General features: G+C 42.1%; 1 protein-coding gene across 2 annotated transcripts; it reads left to right on the forward strand.

Moving 5' to 3' along the window:
* The first annotated feature begins 743 nt into the window (after window positions 1-743).
* On the forward strand, window positions 744-18,252 carry LOC309451943 (cytokine receptor common subunit beta-like). Of its 2 annotated transcripts, none has more exons than XM_082075930.1 (14): window positions 744-942; window positions 1,778-1,950; window positions 3,103-3,232; window positions 5,191-5,375; window positions 5,696-5,844; window positions 6,710-6,881; window positions 6,978-7,110; window positions 7,213-7,373; window positions 8,224-8,369; window positions 8,473-8,647; window positions 9,738-9,828; window positions 10,104-10,173; window positions 12,693-12,796; window positions 13,086-18,252. In XM_082075930.1, exons 2-14 carry the CDS (start codon window positions 1,887-1,889, stop codon window positions 14,266-14,268), a joined length of 2,763 nt encoding a protein of 920 aa, XP_081932056.1. In that variant the 5' UTR covers window positions 744-942; window positions 1,778-1,886; the 3' UTR covers window positions 14,269-18,252. The 2 variants fall into 2 exon arrangements, with proteins under 2 accessions (XP_081932056.1, XP_081932057.1); XM_082075931.1 differs by having other exon boundaries at window positions 1,855-1,950.
* Window positions 18,253-18,827: the final 575 nt, after the last annotated feature.

Genomic DNA, 18,827 nt, shown 5'->3' on the forward strand with positions numbered 1-18,827 from the left:
GAAGGTGTAGTAGCAGTGTAGGACAGACTCTGGCAGTCATATTCTGTATTTGGGGACTCATCTTAGTTCCTTGTAGTTTACCTTTGAAGGTGCAACCCTGTGTGTGTCTGTCCCTTATGGCTACCTAACCTTCCTATAAATCTTAATATTGAAGGCTACTGGACTAAGTTTTAAAGCTGGATTTAAAACAGTGTGCCTGCCATGGATGTAGGATGTAGGATAACTTTATTAAACTCTTCTCACCAGTTTTCTTTTGTTTCTTCTATGTACTAGAATACTTATAATTTGTCATTGATTGTTGTTGAAATAGGTAAAACTTTTAAAAATATTACTCAAAGGCTTACAGAGATAAAACCATACTTCACATCATGCGTTGACCAATTCAAACTCATACACTTGTGTTCCATACGTTAACCCATACAAGTACAGAATTATCCCTGTCTTGAAGATTGTATCACCTAGAGTAAAGCAAGAAACAGTCTTTCTCACATCTGCTGCACTCAACCCTCTTTTTTTTTTTTAATTTTCTGCAAATAGATTAGTCCCATGATCTGGTAACTGTTAACGTGCAGATTGGCAATGACAAATTTCCTTTCCCTCCCTTCCCAGTTAAGCAGTCCCATCTAAGTGCGTGCTTTGGTGCCTAAAATAGGAAGTACAGACTTCCTTATTTTACAGGCAATTACACAGACTTTCCTTGAAAAGGCGTGGTCTGCTTCTTCGAAAGTGGCATTTGGAGTGCATAGAAGATATAGCAGTTATTTTGAAGACTTACTTGCCAAGAAAATCCTGTGGTCAATTCATTGCTGTGTCTCCAGTTCTAGGGAAGTGTGGTTTTGCTGGTTTCTGCATCAGAGGATTCTGATGCTGTGGGGGGAGGCTGGACAGGGAGAGTCACCCGTCAGGTTGAATCATCTGCCTCACAGACAGCTCTGGATCCAGGTAAGGGAACTGCGTCATCTGTGGGGAAAGCAAAGCGGCAGAGAGTCTGCTCTCATACAAGGGCTTGTAAGTAATTCTAGTAATTCTAGCTGTAGTGATTATTCAAGGGCTCAGCCAGCTGTTTCTGGCATTCAGGAATCTGAAAATCAATAGGAATTTAAAAGCACCTATTTCCATGCTCCCCTAAAGTAGAAAAGAGTCTCAGCTCTGTGACATACCTGAGTAGGTGAGTTTATTAAACTTTTGAGAGAGCAATGACAGATGGCCAATAGGACTTGAATTCCAGTATTGAACAATGTGATCCCTGGTCTTTGGACCACTCAATCTACTCTCAGTCTCAATAATAATAATAATAATTTAAGAAAAGAGTTTATTTGTTATTATTTCTGCAATTTGCAACTTGATTGAGGAGTAACTAGAAAAGTAGCATGTTGAAGAGAAATCTGAAGGTGAATGAATACAGAAATTCAAGCCCTGTAGCTCCCAGGAGCTGTGTAGTTGGAGATCATATTTTTAAGGAAAGGTAAAAAACAACACCATTGTGGTTCATTAGGAGGGCTTTGAGCATGAAGAGCAGAAGAATGAATGAATTTGAAAGCTGAGTTCTCTTCAGATTAGGATTGTTTCTTGTTGCCACTCAACTGAAAGACTCTCTGCACTTCCTTAGAAATGTGCATTTACTTCTTCATTCTTTGCTCATATTGTAAGCTCAGACAGTATGAAAACACAGATTTCGTCCTACAATAAGCACTTGGGAGAAGTTCTTTCTGAATGTCACTCCAACACAAAACCTAAAGAAGTTCCCTAATTCAGTTTTACTTCTCTTTGTGTGAAGTGGAAACAAGAAGCCCCACCATAAACAGAGCAAGAGAGTAGCCAGTGAGAAATGAAAACAATTGTCTTCTGAACTAGGATCGAACTTGTGCGCAAAGGACAGTGTGAACATGAGAGAGATTTTCATCCTTCTGCTGAATCTGTATTTGGTCTTTGGTGTTCAAGCCATTCGAGGTGAGTTTCAAATTTATGCTCTCTTTTATCTTTCCATTATTGCCTTTCCTTTTTTATCTCCTTCTTTCAGCTAATGCTCTTCCTCATTTTGTGCTTGCTTTTTTGCTTTTTTCTGACACCATCTTCTATACTGTAGGAGAACAGACAACTTGGTCAAAACCAGTGTGTAGCAGATGCACGTGCAGACAAACCACTTGTAGGCTGGTGGTATGGGCAGGTGAAATACTGGAAAAATGGATGAGATGAACAAGTTAACTGGTCAATCGGTGAACAGGAAGGAGGAATAGAGCCTGAAAGTTAAAACACAGGAAAACAAAGGGCTGAGTGTGTGATCCAGGTAGTGTACAGGAGTAGAGACAGTGTAGAGGAGAGACACAAGATGGGGAGGAGTGTGTGGGGGCTACCAACAGCCCCTTAACCAAACCGATAGTAGTTCTCGTCAAGAAAAATTTAGAGAGCACACTCATGTTTGCATGCTGACATCTCTCTCATCTGAAGGTCATATCCCAATAGTGTACCACAGGTATTACCTTCAGAGAAAATAAAGAAGTAGAAGAAAGCAACTTGCTTTATAGTGCATGTACCAGAGGAGGCATCTATTTTTCCACTTCACCGTTGTGAGGTTAGGAAAAAAAGTTATCCCTGGCGAGAGGTGTGGCCATTTCTGAGTCATAAATCTAGTTCCAACAAATTAGTCTGGGCATTCTTCTGAGTCATAGCAAGATTATTCTCAGAGTATCTCACTTTTAAATACACCTTTCTAGTGTCATAACCTTTGCTAGGAGGTTAGTGGCAAAGAAGTCCCATGCAGGAACACACAAAGATTAAATGATCACTATATGCCTGCTGACAGTGGCATCTACTAATCCTTGGAAGCATTCAGTGTTTGAAAAATGATACCTTGGATAGAATTAAGTACTTTGCAGGCACAGAGGTCTCACTTCATTGTTGTTACTTGTAGCTTGGGTTGGACACTTGCCTGTTGTGAAGATGTGCAGAATGGCCACAATTCTGTACGTATTTTCACCAAGAATCATTTTCTGGTGCCATGAGGAAAGTACTGTTATCAGTGCCTTCCCCATCCTTCTGGCAGAATCTCTCACTATTTACATTTGCAATCACTGCATTTTTTTTCCTGAATTCCTTTCTCAGAGAGCATCCCTATGAAGAGCTTGAGCTGCTACAATGACTACAACTCACAGGTGACCTGCACATGGATGGAGCATTCTGAGGCTCATGCCCTCGTCGGTATGACTCTTTACCAAAGAGATAATATTATAATGTGAGTACCTGAAATGTGCTGTGCTGCATAAAAGTCCAAAGGGAAATTGGCCACAATCGCAAGGACCTGCAGTCAGGTTTTCAGAAAGCATGGCCACCTCCTCCTGTCATCGGGTTAAAATAAAGGTTGTGCCAGCCTCTGAGGCCTCTTCTAGGAAGGGAGGAATGAATAAGGTGAGCTAGTGGAGTTATTTTTATCACTTTTACAGTTGTTTTCCCATAATTTTGTTGTGGGATCATAGATATGAAGTATGATGGGGCATATAGGTCGCTATTAGTGAGGTGAAGAAGACGATGTTAGTACAACTGTGAACCTGAGTATTGTTTATGAACCCAAAAGGGAGTAGAAATTCCCCCGTTATTTTGCCTATTTAGGAGCATCACTGAGTGTGGTTTTGATCACTACTGAGGAACATGTATAAACTGTGTGTTTGTGAGATAGAGAAGGCTGTTAAGTTCATCTGTGCTATCAGTTTTCCTCCCAGAGATACTGGTCTGTTTCTGACAGTATCTCTCTGTTACATATTTCGTTATGAAAAGGGAACTGAATCACCAGACTGGATCGATTGTGAGGATAAGAAAGAAATAGTCAGGGGAGAGAGGAAGACAAAGATGGAAAGCTGAGAAGAAAATGAATTAGAGTCTGGGGATACAGGAAAGAAAGGAAAGAGAAAGAACTCTTGATTTTATTCTAAAGAGGAGAGAATTAATAGACCTAAAAGCAGGTGAAATCAGCGGAAGGTCTTTGGAACAGAACCTTGAAGCTAATGCTTCTGGGAAAAGATGGTATAAAATTACTTGGACCTTTGGAAGATTGTCTGTGACATCTTTACATGATAGAGTGTGTGGATCACAGCAGAAACATGACAGAAGTGAACTAATCAGACAAGCAGGTATTAAGTGTGGACAGTCATGCAGATGAAATTAAAGTGGCCAATGGTTAAACTAGCTCAGCTCATAGATGAAGAATAGTTGACTAAATCCCAAACTGTAAGGTAATTCTAGTGAACAGACAGAAATATCTTCAGGACTTCACAACCCTTTGACTGACTCTTCTGTTTAAGGGTATGCACATGTATTGTCAATGCCAGCCATACTTAAGAATATCTCTGTTTTTCTTGCTAATACACAACTTTTAAAAATAACAATAGTGCTGAATAATGCTTGCTGACATAAAGTTGGCCAGGAGACTCCATCCTATCCTGGAAGACAGTATTTGGCCTTAGATATTCACAACTTAATATTCCTCATCTGAACTGGAACAATGTAATATACTGGGTATGAAACCATAAACACAAACAAAATTCCTGAGGGTACAAAAAGAAGCAACACATGTCTCCAGCAGCTCAGGCTACTGCAGGCACACAAACAGTATCCTCTCCTGTCTAATTTAAAATATCTTTTTAATTTTCATGATGCTCCTTGGCCTGGAGAAAGGCTATCTGAAAGGATGATTAACATCCTGAATAAAATCTTCAATGAATACATAAGGTCCCTTGACAGAACAGAACTACTAAGTACGTTTTAGTAGGAGAATTATTTTTAAGTGTCTTTCTGTGACTGCAAAATTAATGTCTTCAAGAAGCTAAGGATCATCAGAAACTGTCTTTTACTCTGAGTAAAAGGTATATTTCCATGACATTATTTTTCATCACGCCATTTCTCACATTAAAAGTATGAGATTGCATAGAGTTAGGCTAAAAACTAATGAAAATAGGCTGGTAGCAAAATATACTGCTGCATAACTTTGAAATGGGAAGGCATTTGACAAAAATCCTAGTGTTAAAAATGTTTGTCCTATTAAGTGAAGCAAAACAGGACTAATAGGTTCAGTGAGGATATAAATGCCTAAGGGAATTATAACAACAGAATGGGGTGGAATTGGTTTCAGACATATAATTTTGCATTAACTATAGGGCTCCAAATCAGATCTTTATAGATCACTTTCTCTATACACAGGGAGAACAAGGAGATGTTCTGCAAACGCCAGACAGAAAATGACTTACATGAGGCTCCAGACTCCTATGTGCACTGGGTTTGTCTCAACGCTACAGACAATGTTGGAATAGGCGTAGAAGATATTTACAGCTTCAGACCTGACAAGATGCTTCAAGCAGAACTAAATGTTGACCTTTTCCAAAATGGTAAGGATTAAATGCAAATTATCATTTCCCAATTAATATTAGGTATCTCTGAGAATGTATTTGCTGTTCAGCCAGGAAGTGAATTCCACTTCTATTCTGAAAATTGCCAAAGAGTTCAACATTGAGAGGATAGGGCAGGGAGGGGAGAGGCCAAGTTTCTGGGAGCAGCTGGACCTGGAAGGGAGAATCAAGCAGGAGCTAATTCGTGTGGCAGGGATAAAATAATCTCGAAATGGGGAAATTTAACTAGGCATTTTCCTGTCCTCCTCATGTCTCTGTCCTCACTACCTCCTCTCATGGGTTGTACCTTCACCTTCCAGTTCAGACCCTCCCACCTCAAAACCTCTCAGTCAGCTTGATGACATCAGGAGACTTCTTGCTGACCTGGAAAGCAGCTGATGGAAGCCAAGGGCTGGGCAATGCCCTGGAGCACGAAGTCACTTACAAGCGGGACTGGGAGTCCTGGGAGGTAAGAGAGGAGGAGCTGGGCTGCCCTGGTTTGGGCTGCACCCTTGTGGCCGGCTGAGAGCTTGTGGAACAAGCTGTGCAAATGAATGCCCTTCCCCTTCTCAGGCACTGTGAGGAGCTGCAACACGTTGTTTCAGGTCAGGAGGAAGGGGCTCTCTTTCTGCTTGCAAGTGACTTGCCCAGTGAAATACCATTTATCCTGAATTGAATGTAAAGATCTGTCCTTCACTGAAAAAAAAAAAAAAAAGCCCCCTGCAATTGGTTTTGAGTTGGAATTGGTTTTGCCCTGAATCCCTCCCAAATGTAATTAAAGGATATTCGGTAGGAGCCTGTGGGTTCATGTGGGGAAATGGCAAAATCCATTTGAGGCTGCTTCACCTTCCAGGAGGATATGTTATGTCTATTTTTTTTTTTTTTCAGTTTTTAGGACTCCATATCTTTTGCCCTGTTGTTTCCCTAGATATGCCTGTTGTGTACCTGTCAGCCTGATCTTTAGTTTTTAAGAGAAGTATCTTGTCCAGATTCCCACAAAGTTCTGCACTGAACAGTGTTGTGAACTTGTATAGCTGGTGTTGAAGACAACCAGGGCTCTGCAAGCTGTGGGAGCTGGCCCAGCTGCTGGAGCATATTTTGCCCAACAGTGCTTGCCTGTACCTCACCCTGCCTGCACTGTGTGGGCTCACTGAAGACCCTCTAGTATGGGAGCTAGGAACACTGCATGACAGCATGTACATGTACCATATCATGCATGGGACTGCTGGGAGATGCAGCCTGGCAGTCACCTCCTCTCACTTCTTCCCTGTCTTCTACCCCTCTTCTCCATTTCCCAACTCCCCAATTTCCTCCCTCCTTTCCCCCAACAACAGAAAGCTGTCTCACTTTTGCTCTCCAACACCACACGTTGCCACCTCAGCTGCAAGGACCTTGTCCCAGGGAGCAGCTACGTCGCCCGTGTGCGAGCCAGACCGGGGCGATCCAGTGGATTCTCTGGGCAGTTCAGTGAGTGGAGCACGGAGGTGTCGTGGGAGACCCCTGAAGGTAGCGTAGGACAGAGCGGGGATGTGCAGGGGTGGAAGCTCTGGCTGGGAAGCCAGACCTTTCCTGTGACTTAGCTCACTCTCCTCTGCTCTGAAGGTGGCCTTCAGCCCAGGAACCTTCACTGCCTCTTCAATGGTGCAGATCGTCTGACATGCAGCTGGGAAGTGAAGAAAGCGATCATCACCTCTGTCATCTTTGGCTTGTTCTTCAGGGCCACTCCAGCATCAGCGTACGTTCTCTGTCCATGGCAGCATGCCTGTGACCCTCCCATGGAGTTTCTGCTCTGTTTCATTCCCCCTGATCTCAGCTCAACCTCTTTTTGTTCCCTCAGAGAAGAGGAGTGTTCTCCTGTGCAGGAGAAGTCTTTGCCCCATGTCCCATATGTGGTCCAGAGCTGTGAGATCCTTGTCAGCAACGCCAGCAGTCAGAGCCAGTACCATGTGTCTGTCCAGGTCAAGACAGAAGAGAAGCTGATTGAAGCCTACAAGCACAGTGAGTTGCTGCGTTGTCTTGTTTCTCCTGGTTGTTTCTTGGAGAGACACCTGGCTGTGTGGTTGTGGCTGAGGTCAGTGGTGCTGAGGAAAGATGAAAGATGAAGTGAGCTGGACTGATGAAGAGAGGAACTGGACTTTGTGTCAAGTCAGAGGCCTGGGAGAAGTCGTTTGTAGGTGTGGAGTTCCTCAGTGGCATTTGTTACTCTGAGGAAGGTGGCATCAGTGGATGCTGCTCTGCAGAAATTCGGGTTGTGACCCAGAGCTTCCTGGTGAGTGGTTGTCACCCTGATGACTTCTCTCTGACTGACCTTCATGGGTGCCACAGGTTTCAGGGAGCTGTGGTGACAGGGATTGTGGGGAGTGTGTCACGATGTGATTTCTTAAGAAGCCAGTGGCGTGTTGTGGGATTGTGCGGTGGCTGCTGGAGCACTGGATGGGTCAGGACTTGTCTGCTGAGTGAGGTGTGCCAGGTGGATCATCTCTGCCTGCATGTATCTGGAGGTACTGGTGCAACTTTTCACACACTAACACTGGGAGAGCTCCTGCAGTGAGTGAAAATACCAGTATAGATGTTTCAAATATTGCTTTCCTGCTTTTCTGTACACAGGGAGTGCTGTCAATATTAACGGGTATGGATTTTCTGTTATTTCATGTCTCTATTGCTTTATTGTTTTTGACAAGAAAATTAAGATGTGGGGATTTAATAAATGTTAAAAAGCTGAGACTACTTACATTGCATACAACAACATTGTTCTCAGTGTCTGCAAACTATTAATAGTCACAGTGGTGAAAGGAAGTGCTGGACCAGTATGTTGATGAACAGTCTGAGACATTCTTGTGTGTTCCAGTTAAGGTGATGCCACCTACCAATGTGTCAGTAACAGTGACAGAGAACCAAGAGTATGAACTGAGGTGGATAAAACATACTTTGGCATATGGCTTCATAAAACAGAGATATGAAGTCAAATACTGGAAAAACAACCAATATGAAAAGGTGAGCCTTAGAAAGTGCAGGAGTCCTGGATTTCTCTTTGTTGGCCAAATGGGTAAGACAGTTCCTCTTATCTCTGTCATTTGTGCTTCTGTCTTCTCTCCAGACTCTCCAGAAGTTAAATATCAGCAACGATGAACCTCCTTTCACCTTCACCCCGCAGATGCTGGCATCATCTACAGAATATAGGGGGAAAATGCGTGCAAGGGTGAATACGCCTCTGGATTATGAGGGACCTTGGAGTGAATGGAGTGAGGAGTTCACCTGGAAGACTGAAAATGGTACTGCTCATGGGGGCTACTTCTGTAAGGTTTTGTGGACTGTTAATGGTTCAAGTGCCTCTATTAAAAAATACATTCTCTCAGCTGGGGTTATGTCCAGCCATGAGCTAGTTGGGGTCACTTCACAATGGAGCTGTGCTGTCTGCATCCTTGCAGTACAGCAGCAATGCTAATGAGGGAGCAGAGCAGGAATGACTTTAAACTTCTTCCCTATGTCCATTCACAAGGTGTGTGCAACCAGTCATAATGGTTTTCACATGAAGAATCAAGTGAAGATCCTGCCCCAAGGATCATCCTTGTTTCCTAATGCCAGTAGTGCCTTGTGCTCTCAATGACTGAAGAGCCCGAGACTGCAAGAAGACACAATATAATCTATCAGATTTTAAAATTTGCACAGTGACTATAGGGTGGCATAAAATGCACAACAGAGTCTACTGGAGATCAAGCTTTTACATGTTTTTTGCTATATCTGGACTTTTGTGTCCAAAGTACTGTGATCTCGCATGATTTGTCCTGAGGAAGTGTGTAGTGGTAAGACAGTGGCTTAGGCAATTCTGATGAGTGTACTCAGGAAGAACTTGGAATCTTGTTGATGATCAGCTGTGGCCACTAGCAGATGAAGCTCTTTCTTAGAAAATCCCTGAAACCACCATCTCTTCAGAACTGTACAGACTAAGGCAGACCTCAGACGCCTGAAGATGTGTGTTATTCATGGTGGAGGGAGGTACCTAACCATCTGTTTGTTAGCATCATTTCTTTACTCTGTCACCAGTAAAAAACAAACAAGCAAACAATCAAACAAACACAAAACAAAAAAAATCCAAAACAAACAAAAAAACTAAAACAAAACAAAACAAACCCTACCAAAACTCAGCACAGGAAACTATTAACTCCTTCAGTCAGGAAGCTGTTCAGGGCACTTTTGGTCTCTTACACCTCGGTGGGTATCCCAGCTGTTTGAAGGCCTCATGATCCTGTCCCTGACCACCTGCATTGCCCTCATCTGCTTGTATGTGACCAGAGTGAAAAACACATTGTGGGAAGCAGCCACTCTGCAGGTGGATTCCTATTTCTCTTTCCTCTGTTTCAGTTCTGCCACCAGTGGTTCTCCCAGTGATGCTCCCAGTTCTCATCATCACTTTGCTAATCATTGCTTATTGCAGCTACAGATATTTCCTCAGGTAGGTTTCCATTGTGAGCAGATTTAGCAGCGTGTTGGCTGTGTGTGTGGCATAAAGGCTGAGGCACTTCTTGTCCCCATGAGAGGCTGGTCTCTGTGGAGATGAGCCGTAGTGTGTGATGGGCAGCCTTGTGCATGTCTGCGAGTCGGGAGGTGGTGTGCCAGGGCTTTGGTGGTGCCTCACACTGCAGGGCAGCGCAGCGTACGGGGTGCAGTCTTGTCTGGTTGCAGCCACATTGAGAAGCGAATCTTGAAAACTCTGTGTTGTTGTTGCAGGAAGAAGCAAATGTGGGAGGAAAAGATTCCCAACCCCAGCAAGAGTCTCCTGATCCAGAGCTACCTGGAGGTAAGAGGGCACTGTACCTTGAAGGGTTCATTATTTCTGTCTTTTTCAGGACTTCAAATAATCCTAAGAGCATTTCTTGTCCCCTAGTCCACAATGAACAGATATCTTCTTTAATCTATGCCTAATATTTCAGAAAAGTTCTGGTAATACCTAACATAACTGTGTTCTTATTTTGGTGCTAGTATACTTCTTTGTGTTGTGCTTGTCAGCATTGCTGTGATTTAAAATCCAGCTAGAAAGTATTCAGTACTTCAGAATTTTAACCGACTGAAATAATCTAGTGCCATTGGCAATGTTCATCAGCTGGTGCTTTTGTTCATCTCCAAATAGTAATCAACACTAATTCAGAGCTTTTTAGAATATGATGGTAGCCCTAGTAGAGAAACTTTTATTTTAAGGAACTGGATTTTCTGGAATAAAGGTTACAACATGCTTGTCTGTTAGCAGGACAATCATTCTATATTGGAAATAAAGCAACACACTTAGACAGCATTTGGTCAAAGCTATGTAAATAGAACACCCCTCCTTCCTCCCTTCCAAAAAAACCCAACATCTGGAAATGTGGTATATGCATCTCTAGATTTTAGTGGTAAAAGTTTTAGAGTCTTGCAAGCATAGCTTATTCAATAACATGCCCAGCCCAACACACACATACACACAGAAACATACTTTTGTATAACAGTTGATTCTATTCTATGTTCATGAGGGATGGGTCACTATAAGTTTAGATTTGTGGCAATCCAATTAGTATAATTTACAACATGGCCTTTGTGTGAAGTGAGTAAGCACTTACAGTAGTTTTTCCAGGAACTGAGGTTAGACTAACAGGTCTGTAGTTTCCTGGGTGTTCCCTTGTGCCCTTCTCCCAAATTAGAATGATACTGGCAAGCTTCCAGTCTGCACGGACTTTTGCATAGTCCCAAGACTTTTGGTAGATGATTGAGAGGTGTCCTGCTGTAACGTCCACTAGCTACTTCAGTACTCTGGGATGAATCCTGTCAGTCCCCATGGACTTGTGAACACTCAGCTGATACAGCAGGTCCCTTGCAATTTCAGTGCCTGCAAATGGAAAGTCACTGTTCCCATACTCACAGTCCTCTGATTCGGGGGACTGGGCAGCCCAACCTCTATTAGTATTATTAAAGACTGAGGCAAAAAAAGCATCAAATGCCCCTACTTTTTCTTCATCCCTATTAGTCAGGTGACTATGATCAACAAGTATTGGTCCAGTGTTTTCTTTAGACCTCCTCTTGCTTAACGTACTTAAAAAAGCCCTTCTTGTTGTCTGGTACAATACTGGTGAGCCTCAACCTAATTGAGCTTTAGCCTTTTGTTGTCTTCTCCCTGCATATATGAACCACAGCTTCTGCAAAGCCTCACCTTGCTTCCAGAGATAGTATAGTTTCCTTTTCATCTTGAGCTCCCCTAGGAGTTCCCTATTCAGCCAAGCTGGTCTTCTTCCCCTCTTGTTTGACTTACGCCACAATGGCATTGCCTGCTCCTGTGCTTTTGAAAGGTAGCTCTGAAAAACTGACCAGCACTCATGGACTCCCAAACCCTCAAAAGCAGATTCCCAGGGGACACTACTGAGTAGCACCCTGAATAGCTTAAAGCTTGCTTTCTTGATATCCAGGGTAGCAACTCTGCTGTCCTTTTCACTCATTACTCTGAAAATTTAAAACTCAACCATGTTGTGATCACTGTGGCCAAGATAACCATCTACTATCACATATCCAATGAGTCCTCAATTCACGAAGAGGGCATCTTTCCTAGCTGGCTCACTGAGTACTTGTAGTTAGGTCAGTGGAGGTCAAAATGAGTTTGAAATAACCATCTTCTGGAGAACAGAACACACCTTCTAGTCATTTGTGAAGTTGTATCCCTGTTGCTAGTTGCTGTAGGCTCTCCTATTTTTTCTATTTGTCCATGAGTAATTGTTGCAGTTTAACCCCCAGCCAGCAGCTAAGCATCACCCAGCCGCTTGCTCATTCCACCAGCATGGGATGTAGGACGGAATCATAAGGGCAAAACAAAACAAGGGATTTGTTCACTACTTTGCAGTAGCAGACAGGTGTTCAGCCATCTGCAGGAAAGCAGGGCTCTGTCACACACAGCAGTTACTTGGGAAGACAAACACCATCACTCTGAACATACCTCCCTTCCTTCTTCTTCTCGCATATTTATACACTGAACATGATGTCATATGGTACAGAATATCCCTTTGGTCACTTGGGGTCAGCTGTCCCAGCTGTGTCCCCTCCCAACCTCTTGTACACTCCCCACCATCTCACTGGCAGGCCAGCATGAAAAGCTAAAAGTCCTTGACTGCTCAGCAACAACTAAAACATTGATGTGTTATCAACATTATTATCATACTAAATCAAAAGTACAGCACTATAGTAGCTACTAGGAAGAAAATTAGCTCTACCCCAGCTGAAACTAGGACAGGAATGTATCGTTCTTGGTTCTACTGCCAGTGAGACACTGCTCTCTTCTCATATCTGCCTTTTTGTTTTCAGAAAGTACATGTAGGAAACTGGCCAACAAGCAGCCAACTGGACTTCAACAAATATAACGTTTCAGAGAAGATGGAGCAGGCTAGCTTCCTTCAAGTTGTGGACAGGTGAGTGAACAGCACATTATAGTGACTCTGTGGGTGACTGATAGTCTCAAAGAGCTCCATAAGTCATGGCAGGATATAATCACATGTTCTGTCATTAAAATGCCTATACAAGTTGCTTTTGAGGAAGGGATACAGTTTTTTTTTCTATCTAGGTTAGCCTGTTTCCCCAAGAAAGATTTTTTTCTAACCCTATGTGTAGCTATGTTTGTTTTCAACTCAGCTTGTTTTATATTTAATGTTTACCAAAATAATATCTCTCACGAGCAACTTTTAACTTTCTCCCATTCAGGCAGATGAAGAGTTTGGCAGAATCCCCTGAAGGGCAGGCTAAAAAGACAGATGTTTCCCCTGTTGCACTGGACCTACAGAACTCATACCATGCTTTAAATGAGTCAGAGCATGCCCCAGTTATCTGCTCAAGTCAGATTGCTGGCCATTCCTTTTCTGTTTCAAGGAGAAACAGTGCTGACGCAAGTATTGCTTCCCAGATGGCAATCCCTTGCTTTGCTTTCAATGGTCCATACTTGTACAGCTCAATGATGTCCTCCCAGCCTGATATGCATCAGACCCTGCAAGTGAACCTAGCAGGACTCCATGGGAAATCACTTTCCCTTCAGTATGTGACCCTCCCAAAGGAGGACTGTCCCCACGCTCCACAGGGGCAAGAACAGCCAGGAGCAGGTCCTCCACAGCCCTTCCCAGATCAGAAAGAAATGATGCAGCACCTGAGCGATCAGAAAGAAGTGCCTTTGGCCCCACCAGCTTGTGGGCAAGATGCAAACATGAGAACAGAAGAGCAGAAATCTCCAAAGGCTCTTAGCTGTATCACATCTCCTCAGCACTGCCCCTTGGAGTACATCACCACAGAGAGCCTGTTATTGCCATCAGCCAGTGACTCGACCCATCTGCCACCTATCACTGCAGGGGAGTCACCTGGTGTCTCACAGGAGCCCCAGCTCCCCAGTGACCACTCCTGCCCTGAGTTTTCTCCTGGGAAAACTGGTGTCATGGTCCCAGTTTCAGGTCAAGCACCAACCTCTTCTCCTGAATTGCACCTGGATGTCTTTGGAGACTACCTTACTGTCCCTTTAGGTCTCCATGGACTTTCAGAACCACCACAAATGTCTTTGCCTGTCTTACAGAAGGGAAATGATCTTCCTAGAAAGCAGACATTGTCAGAGAGTAACTTGGTGGTGTTAAACCCTGACAGCACTGAGCCAGTTTTCCTTTGCCAGGTTGGTGACTATTGCTTCCACAGCCTCAAGTCCAGTGTGAAGATGGATATTACTCAGGAAGACCACCAACTCAAGAAACCTTCCAAAGGCAAGACAGTGCCTGGGAAGCCTGTGTCTGATGATGAATCCATCACTGGCAAGGAAAAGGATCTATCAAAAATGCAGGCTATTCAGCTTTTCAAAAACCTGAAATCAGATGATTACTTTTCCTGGCAGCAGTCTTTAAGGATCACATAAATCTGTTAAATGGGCAAATATTGACGAATACCAAAGCTACAGGTAACTGAAAGAGTTTGCAACTGTCTGATGAAAATGAACCTTCAAACCTAGGAAAAAATAAATGCCAATTCCTTTTTCCAGCTTCCCACCTAACATGTTGAAAGACTCGAAGTAGCTCAATATCCTTCTCAATGATCTTCACAGATCTGGCATGAAAGACAATCCAAATGTCACCCTTTGGTGGTTTTCAAACTTTTTGGCTTATCCATAATGAACAGTTCAGCCTCCTCATGATTCTGTGACAGATCACAGTCATCTTGCAATAATACCAGATTGACTGGGGCAAACCTCATGGCAGCAAATGTAGACTTAACACCACAAAATGCTATCAGAAGAAGACAGGCTTGGAAACTTGGGAAAGAGAACTTGTATTCTTAAGAGAAATTTTGTTGAACTTTGGTATAATAGATCTAAGAGTCACCAGGGTGCTTTATATCTCTACCATTCCACTACTGGCACTAAATAGGTATTGTCTAAGTTGAAAAACCACAAATATTAATAGAAGGGTAAACCATTCTCAAGCGCAGTGTATCACAGCATATTCTAAGGGCAAGAAGCAAACATTACTGGGATACATAAGGCAGACTGCAGAGAACCATGGGGAGAAGATACATTACAGAAAGAAAACTCAAGGACTTGTAAGGTGCAATGAGACGAAGGGAGTGTGGATGGTAACAGAAAATGACAGGCTGTGAATGTGCACAAGCCTGTATCTGCTGAGGTTTTTCTAAGTATTCAAGCACTATATATGTTCATTGGCTGTTTCTGCATTGTATAATTAATCTTAACTATGTAATTTATTCTTTTTTTTTTTTTAATTTTTTTCTGAGCAATAAGCTTTGTTGAGAAAAAGGAGCTGTTTTTTCTCAGTTCTGTTGTAAAGAAAGTGCTGCAAAGTAAAAGTATTTGTTCAGAGCTGCCACTCTGTGATCAGAAAAAGGCATCAGTTTCAGATGGGTAGGTGGGCTTGCATTACAAAAAACCACATTTATTTTTTCAAATATAAGCCTTGTACTAATAAAAATATTATTTCTTCCTATAAATCTTTCTTTTCATATGTTAAGAGCATTATGGTTGCAATGACATTACTATTAGCTCGTCTGAACAGGCCTTGAAAAATTCTGTAGGTTCAGCTATGTCACCTGTGAAGTAGGATGTTTTCTCTTGACTTTGCTATATTATTTGACAGAGATAATGGGAAGCGGTTTTGTGTTTGTGCCAGCCGATTCCTCCTGCTGGGTTAATGGGACAGTGCTGATTCAGAAATTGCAGTGAAATGCAACGTATTTTTTTTTTTCAGAATTTAAATCTTTATAAATACAATTTAAAATTTGAAAGGTGTGCAAATTTAATTTGGTGTTCTTGACAGCAAAAGGCAGGCAGTTGCAGCCTCTGATAGAGAATACTGAGGAACACTTTGAGGGATTTTCAATTTACTCCTTTCCTAATCCATGGATTTTTTCGTTAGTCTCTTCTTTGACCTTTTATGAGTAGCAGACACAGTTTCTTCCAGATTGTATGATTGTGCTCTATCTAGTCATTTGTTAAAAGTAGATGTTCAAATTCCTATGCAAATTTGGTATCTGGATTTCCATCTTAGATATGCCACCTTGCTGGGCCTTGAATTGCTATGGATTTAATTGCCAAGAAGAATAGTGAGTGGGAGAGCTTTTGGTTGCTTTTGGGTGAAGCCCATTTGCATTGTCATCAGTATTCTAAGAGCTGTCTATTCCTCCTGTCCTTCTGCATTTGATTGAGAATTTGCAAAGGCTGTTTTTGGAGATAGAATTTGTAGGTAGAAGAACATTGGATATGATCCCACAGAGCAGATATTATGACCTGAAGGTTACTTCAGAAACCTGGAACTTGAAGAGTAACACGCCATTGTCAGGCTAGGGGAGTTGACAGTGGTTTTCTTTTGCAACTATAACAATTGTTTTAGGGCAGAGTGAGTTTCTGCTCCAGGGACTTGATCAATATCCACTTAAGCATCATTAAATAAAATATGTAATGAGCATTGGAAGCAGGGGTCACAACCTACAGCTTTGCTGTGCCAGAGGAATCCACTTCTTATTGGGTTACAGAATCAAACCTTCCATAAACTTTGGCTGTTGCTGATCCTATAAATCTTCCATTCCCTTCTGCATGAGGTCCAGCTGCAGTGGGGGTGGTAAAAAGCATTTTACAACCCTGTAGCCTGTTGAGTCAGGACTTAGGAACTGTTGTGAGTTCCCTGTCTTCAGCTTCCTGATGATTAGCTTGAGCCACAAAGTTACTGTGCAAAAGGAGGTGGCTGCTACTTTTCCCCGTGCTATGTATTGATATGTAGGAGAGGAATCATTTTTCTGATGATTCAGGAGCTTATGACATGCTCTTCTCTGTGGGGCTTCCTACTAAGTAGTTCCAGCCCCTCAGCCTGTATATCTGAGTGATGATTCACCAGTGTTTCCTAGGTAGTCAAAAAGGAGAGGTAGGCGACTCAATTAATACTGGTAATTGTATTTTACAAATCTCTGTTTACGCTGAATATATAGTTATGAAATCTCTGCAACCCTTTCCTTACTGTATGCTCAAAAATCAAAGATTCTGCCTGTGTTTTAACAGCAAGCTATTTTCATTGCTCCGAGGTAATCAGTTTATTATTCCCTTATCATAATCTTCCTCAGCCAGAAATATATTACCTGAATTTGCATGAGATTAGGGTAGTAAGTATATTGTGACCTCAATAATTCTAATTAAGATCCATGCTGAACTAGTCTGTTGTTCTGTTTCTGCTAGCCTGGGGACGTCTTTTATGTAAGGAAGGAAAATGAGGCTGAATGGCTTGCCAGAAAAGGAAAGCCCTCCAAGGTCTCAGGGAACAATAGCTGGAGAATTTCTTAGAATCCTGTATGCCTGCGGGATAAAGGAAAACAAACCCAACCCATCCTGCCAGTCCCTATGTAGTGTCTTGTTCATTCAGTCAAACACATTTGTACACACAATGTAATTCCCATACAACTCCCTCTGCTCTCACTACAGAGCTGAAATTTCCATGAAAAGAAACCTCACATGGCATCTTCTGTACAGGGGGAACAAGTTGCACAATGACTTCCTGCCTCTTTTGGCCCTTTTTTTGTCCTTACAAGTGGCTGCCAGGATTCTGTACGGTCCAGCCTTGACCCTAAGAACTCCTCATACTACCTGATGGATGTTTCACCATGCCGTTAGGTGGGTAGACCCAGACTGCAAACTTACTCAACATGAGCCAGCTTTAGGTCAAAAGATTTGTAGATTCATTGTGTGCTTTCCAGTTTTTTGGTAGAGGAGCATATTGTTCTTGTTGTTGAAGGCTAATTTGTTTGTCCAGAAAAGGAAATGTAAAGCAATTGAATGAATTTTCCTGTTGTCCTTTAAAACATTTTCCAGCTCCTTGTTCACACTGTGCACATACATTGCACACTTTTGAGATGAGTATTTTTGCATCTGCTGGAGCCTTGTAGTGTACTTCTAACCTCTTAGTCTTTCTGCTGTACTCAGAAGTACATGGGATGTTTACACACATTTTTAGTTTGTTTTATTCACTGCAGATTGATGGATTCATGCTGTTTCAGCACCTACAGACACTCTTTTCTCCCCTTCTACTTGCAGCAGAGACTGTCATACAGGAAGATAAGACTAACACACTGGCTATAAGCAGTCATTCCATCTTGCCCACTATTGTGTCTCTGCCAATATTTACACCAGATAATGAAAGCCAGGCTGTAGTAAACATGGAGAAATACACAGTAAATAATTAAATCCTTAGGTAATATATTTACATGGTATCTGTCCCAGAGCCTATGTGAGTTGGAGGTGACATCTAAGCTGTTGTAGCTAACATGTACTTAGCTCTAGCCTTTAGAGATTTAACTGATCCCTTTCTAAAACCACTTAACTTTTGACTTCCTTGTGTCTGATAGTAAAGCATTAACAAATTTGTTTATAAATAAAAACATTTTTTAAAAAGCACCCATATTTTCCTGGACTCATTTTGTGCTAATTGCATGGTAAGTTAATCCTTTGTTCTTGTTCTAGAAGAATTGATAAACCATCATTCCTTATTCACTGTCTCCTGTTTGATGAGATGAGATGCTACAAACTTCTGTCAAATCATGTCTCAGTTATTTCTTTTTCCAAGCTGAAGAATTCCATAGTAATTAGTCTACCTTCCCACAGATCCCATATTTCTGATAACATTGCTGTGCCTTTCCTGTTTTTACAGTGTATTCTATAGTATTCTTTCAGACAGGAGATGACAAGAACCGAATGTGGTATTCAAGAAACGTGTTATTTAGCCAGTCTGGGATAACTGGACTCTCCCATTGCTATTGTCTACTCTGACAGGTTCTTTGATCTTGTTGTATAGTTAGAATTATTTTTTGTCACATGAATTTCTATGTATTTATTAACACTGAATTGATTAATTGATTGAGAGCAGCCCTGCAGAGAAGGACATTGGTATAGTGGAGGATGAAAAATTAGACATGAGCAAGCAA

Source organism: Streptopelia decaocto, assembly GCF_964273445.1.
Source record: "Streptopelia decaocto genome assembly, chromosome: 1".
Taxonomy (NCBI): Eukaryota; Metazoa; Chordata; class Aves; order Columbiformes; family Columbidae; genus Streptopelia; species Streptopelia decaocto.

Excerpts from the sequence above, each read along its gene's own strand:
- LOC309451943 (XM_082075930.1), top strand. The coding sequence starts at position 1,887 with ATGAGAGAGATTTTCATCCTTCTGCTGAATCTGTATTTGGTCTTTGGT. Across the intron at positions 9,829-10,103 it reads AGCTACAGATATTTCCTCAG|GAAGAAGCAAATGTGGGAGG; the intron begins GTAGGTTTCCAT and ends TTGTTGTTGCAG. Across the intron at positions 12,797-13,085 it reads TTCCTTCAAGTTGTGGACAG|GCAGATGAAGAGTTTGGCAG; the intron begins GTGAGTGAACAG and ends TCTCCCATTCAG.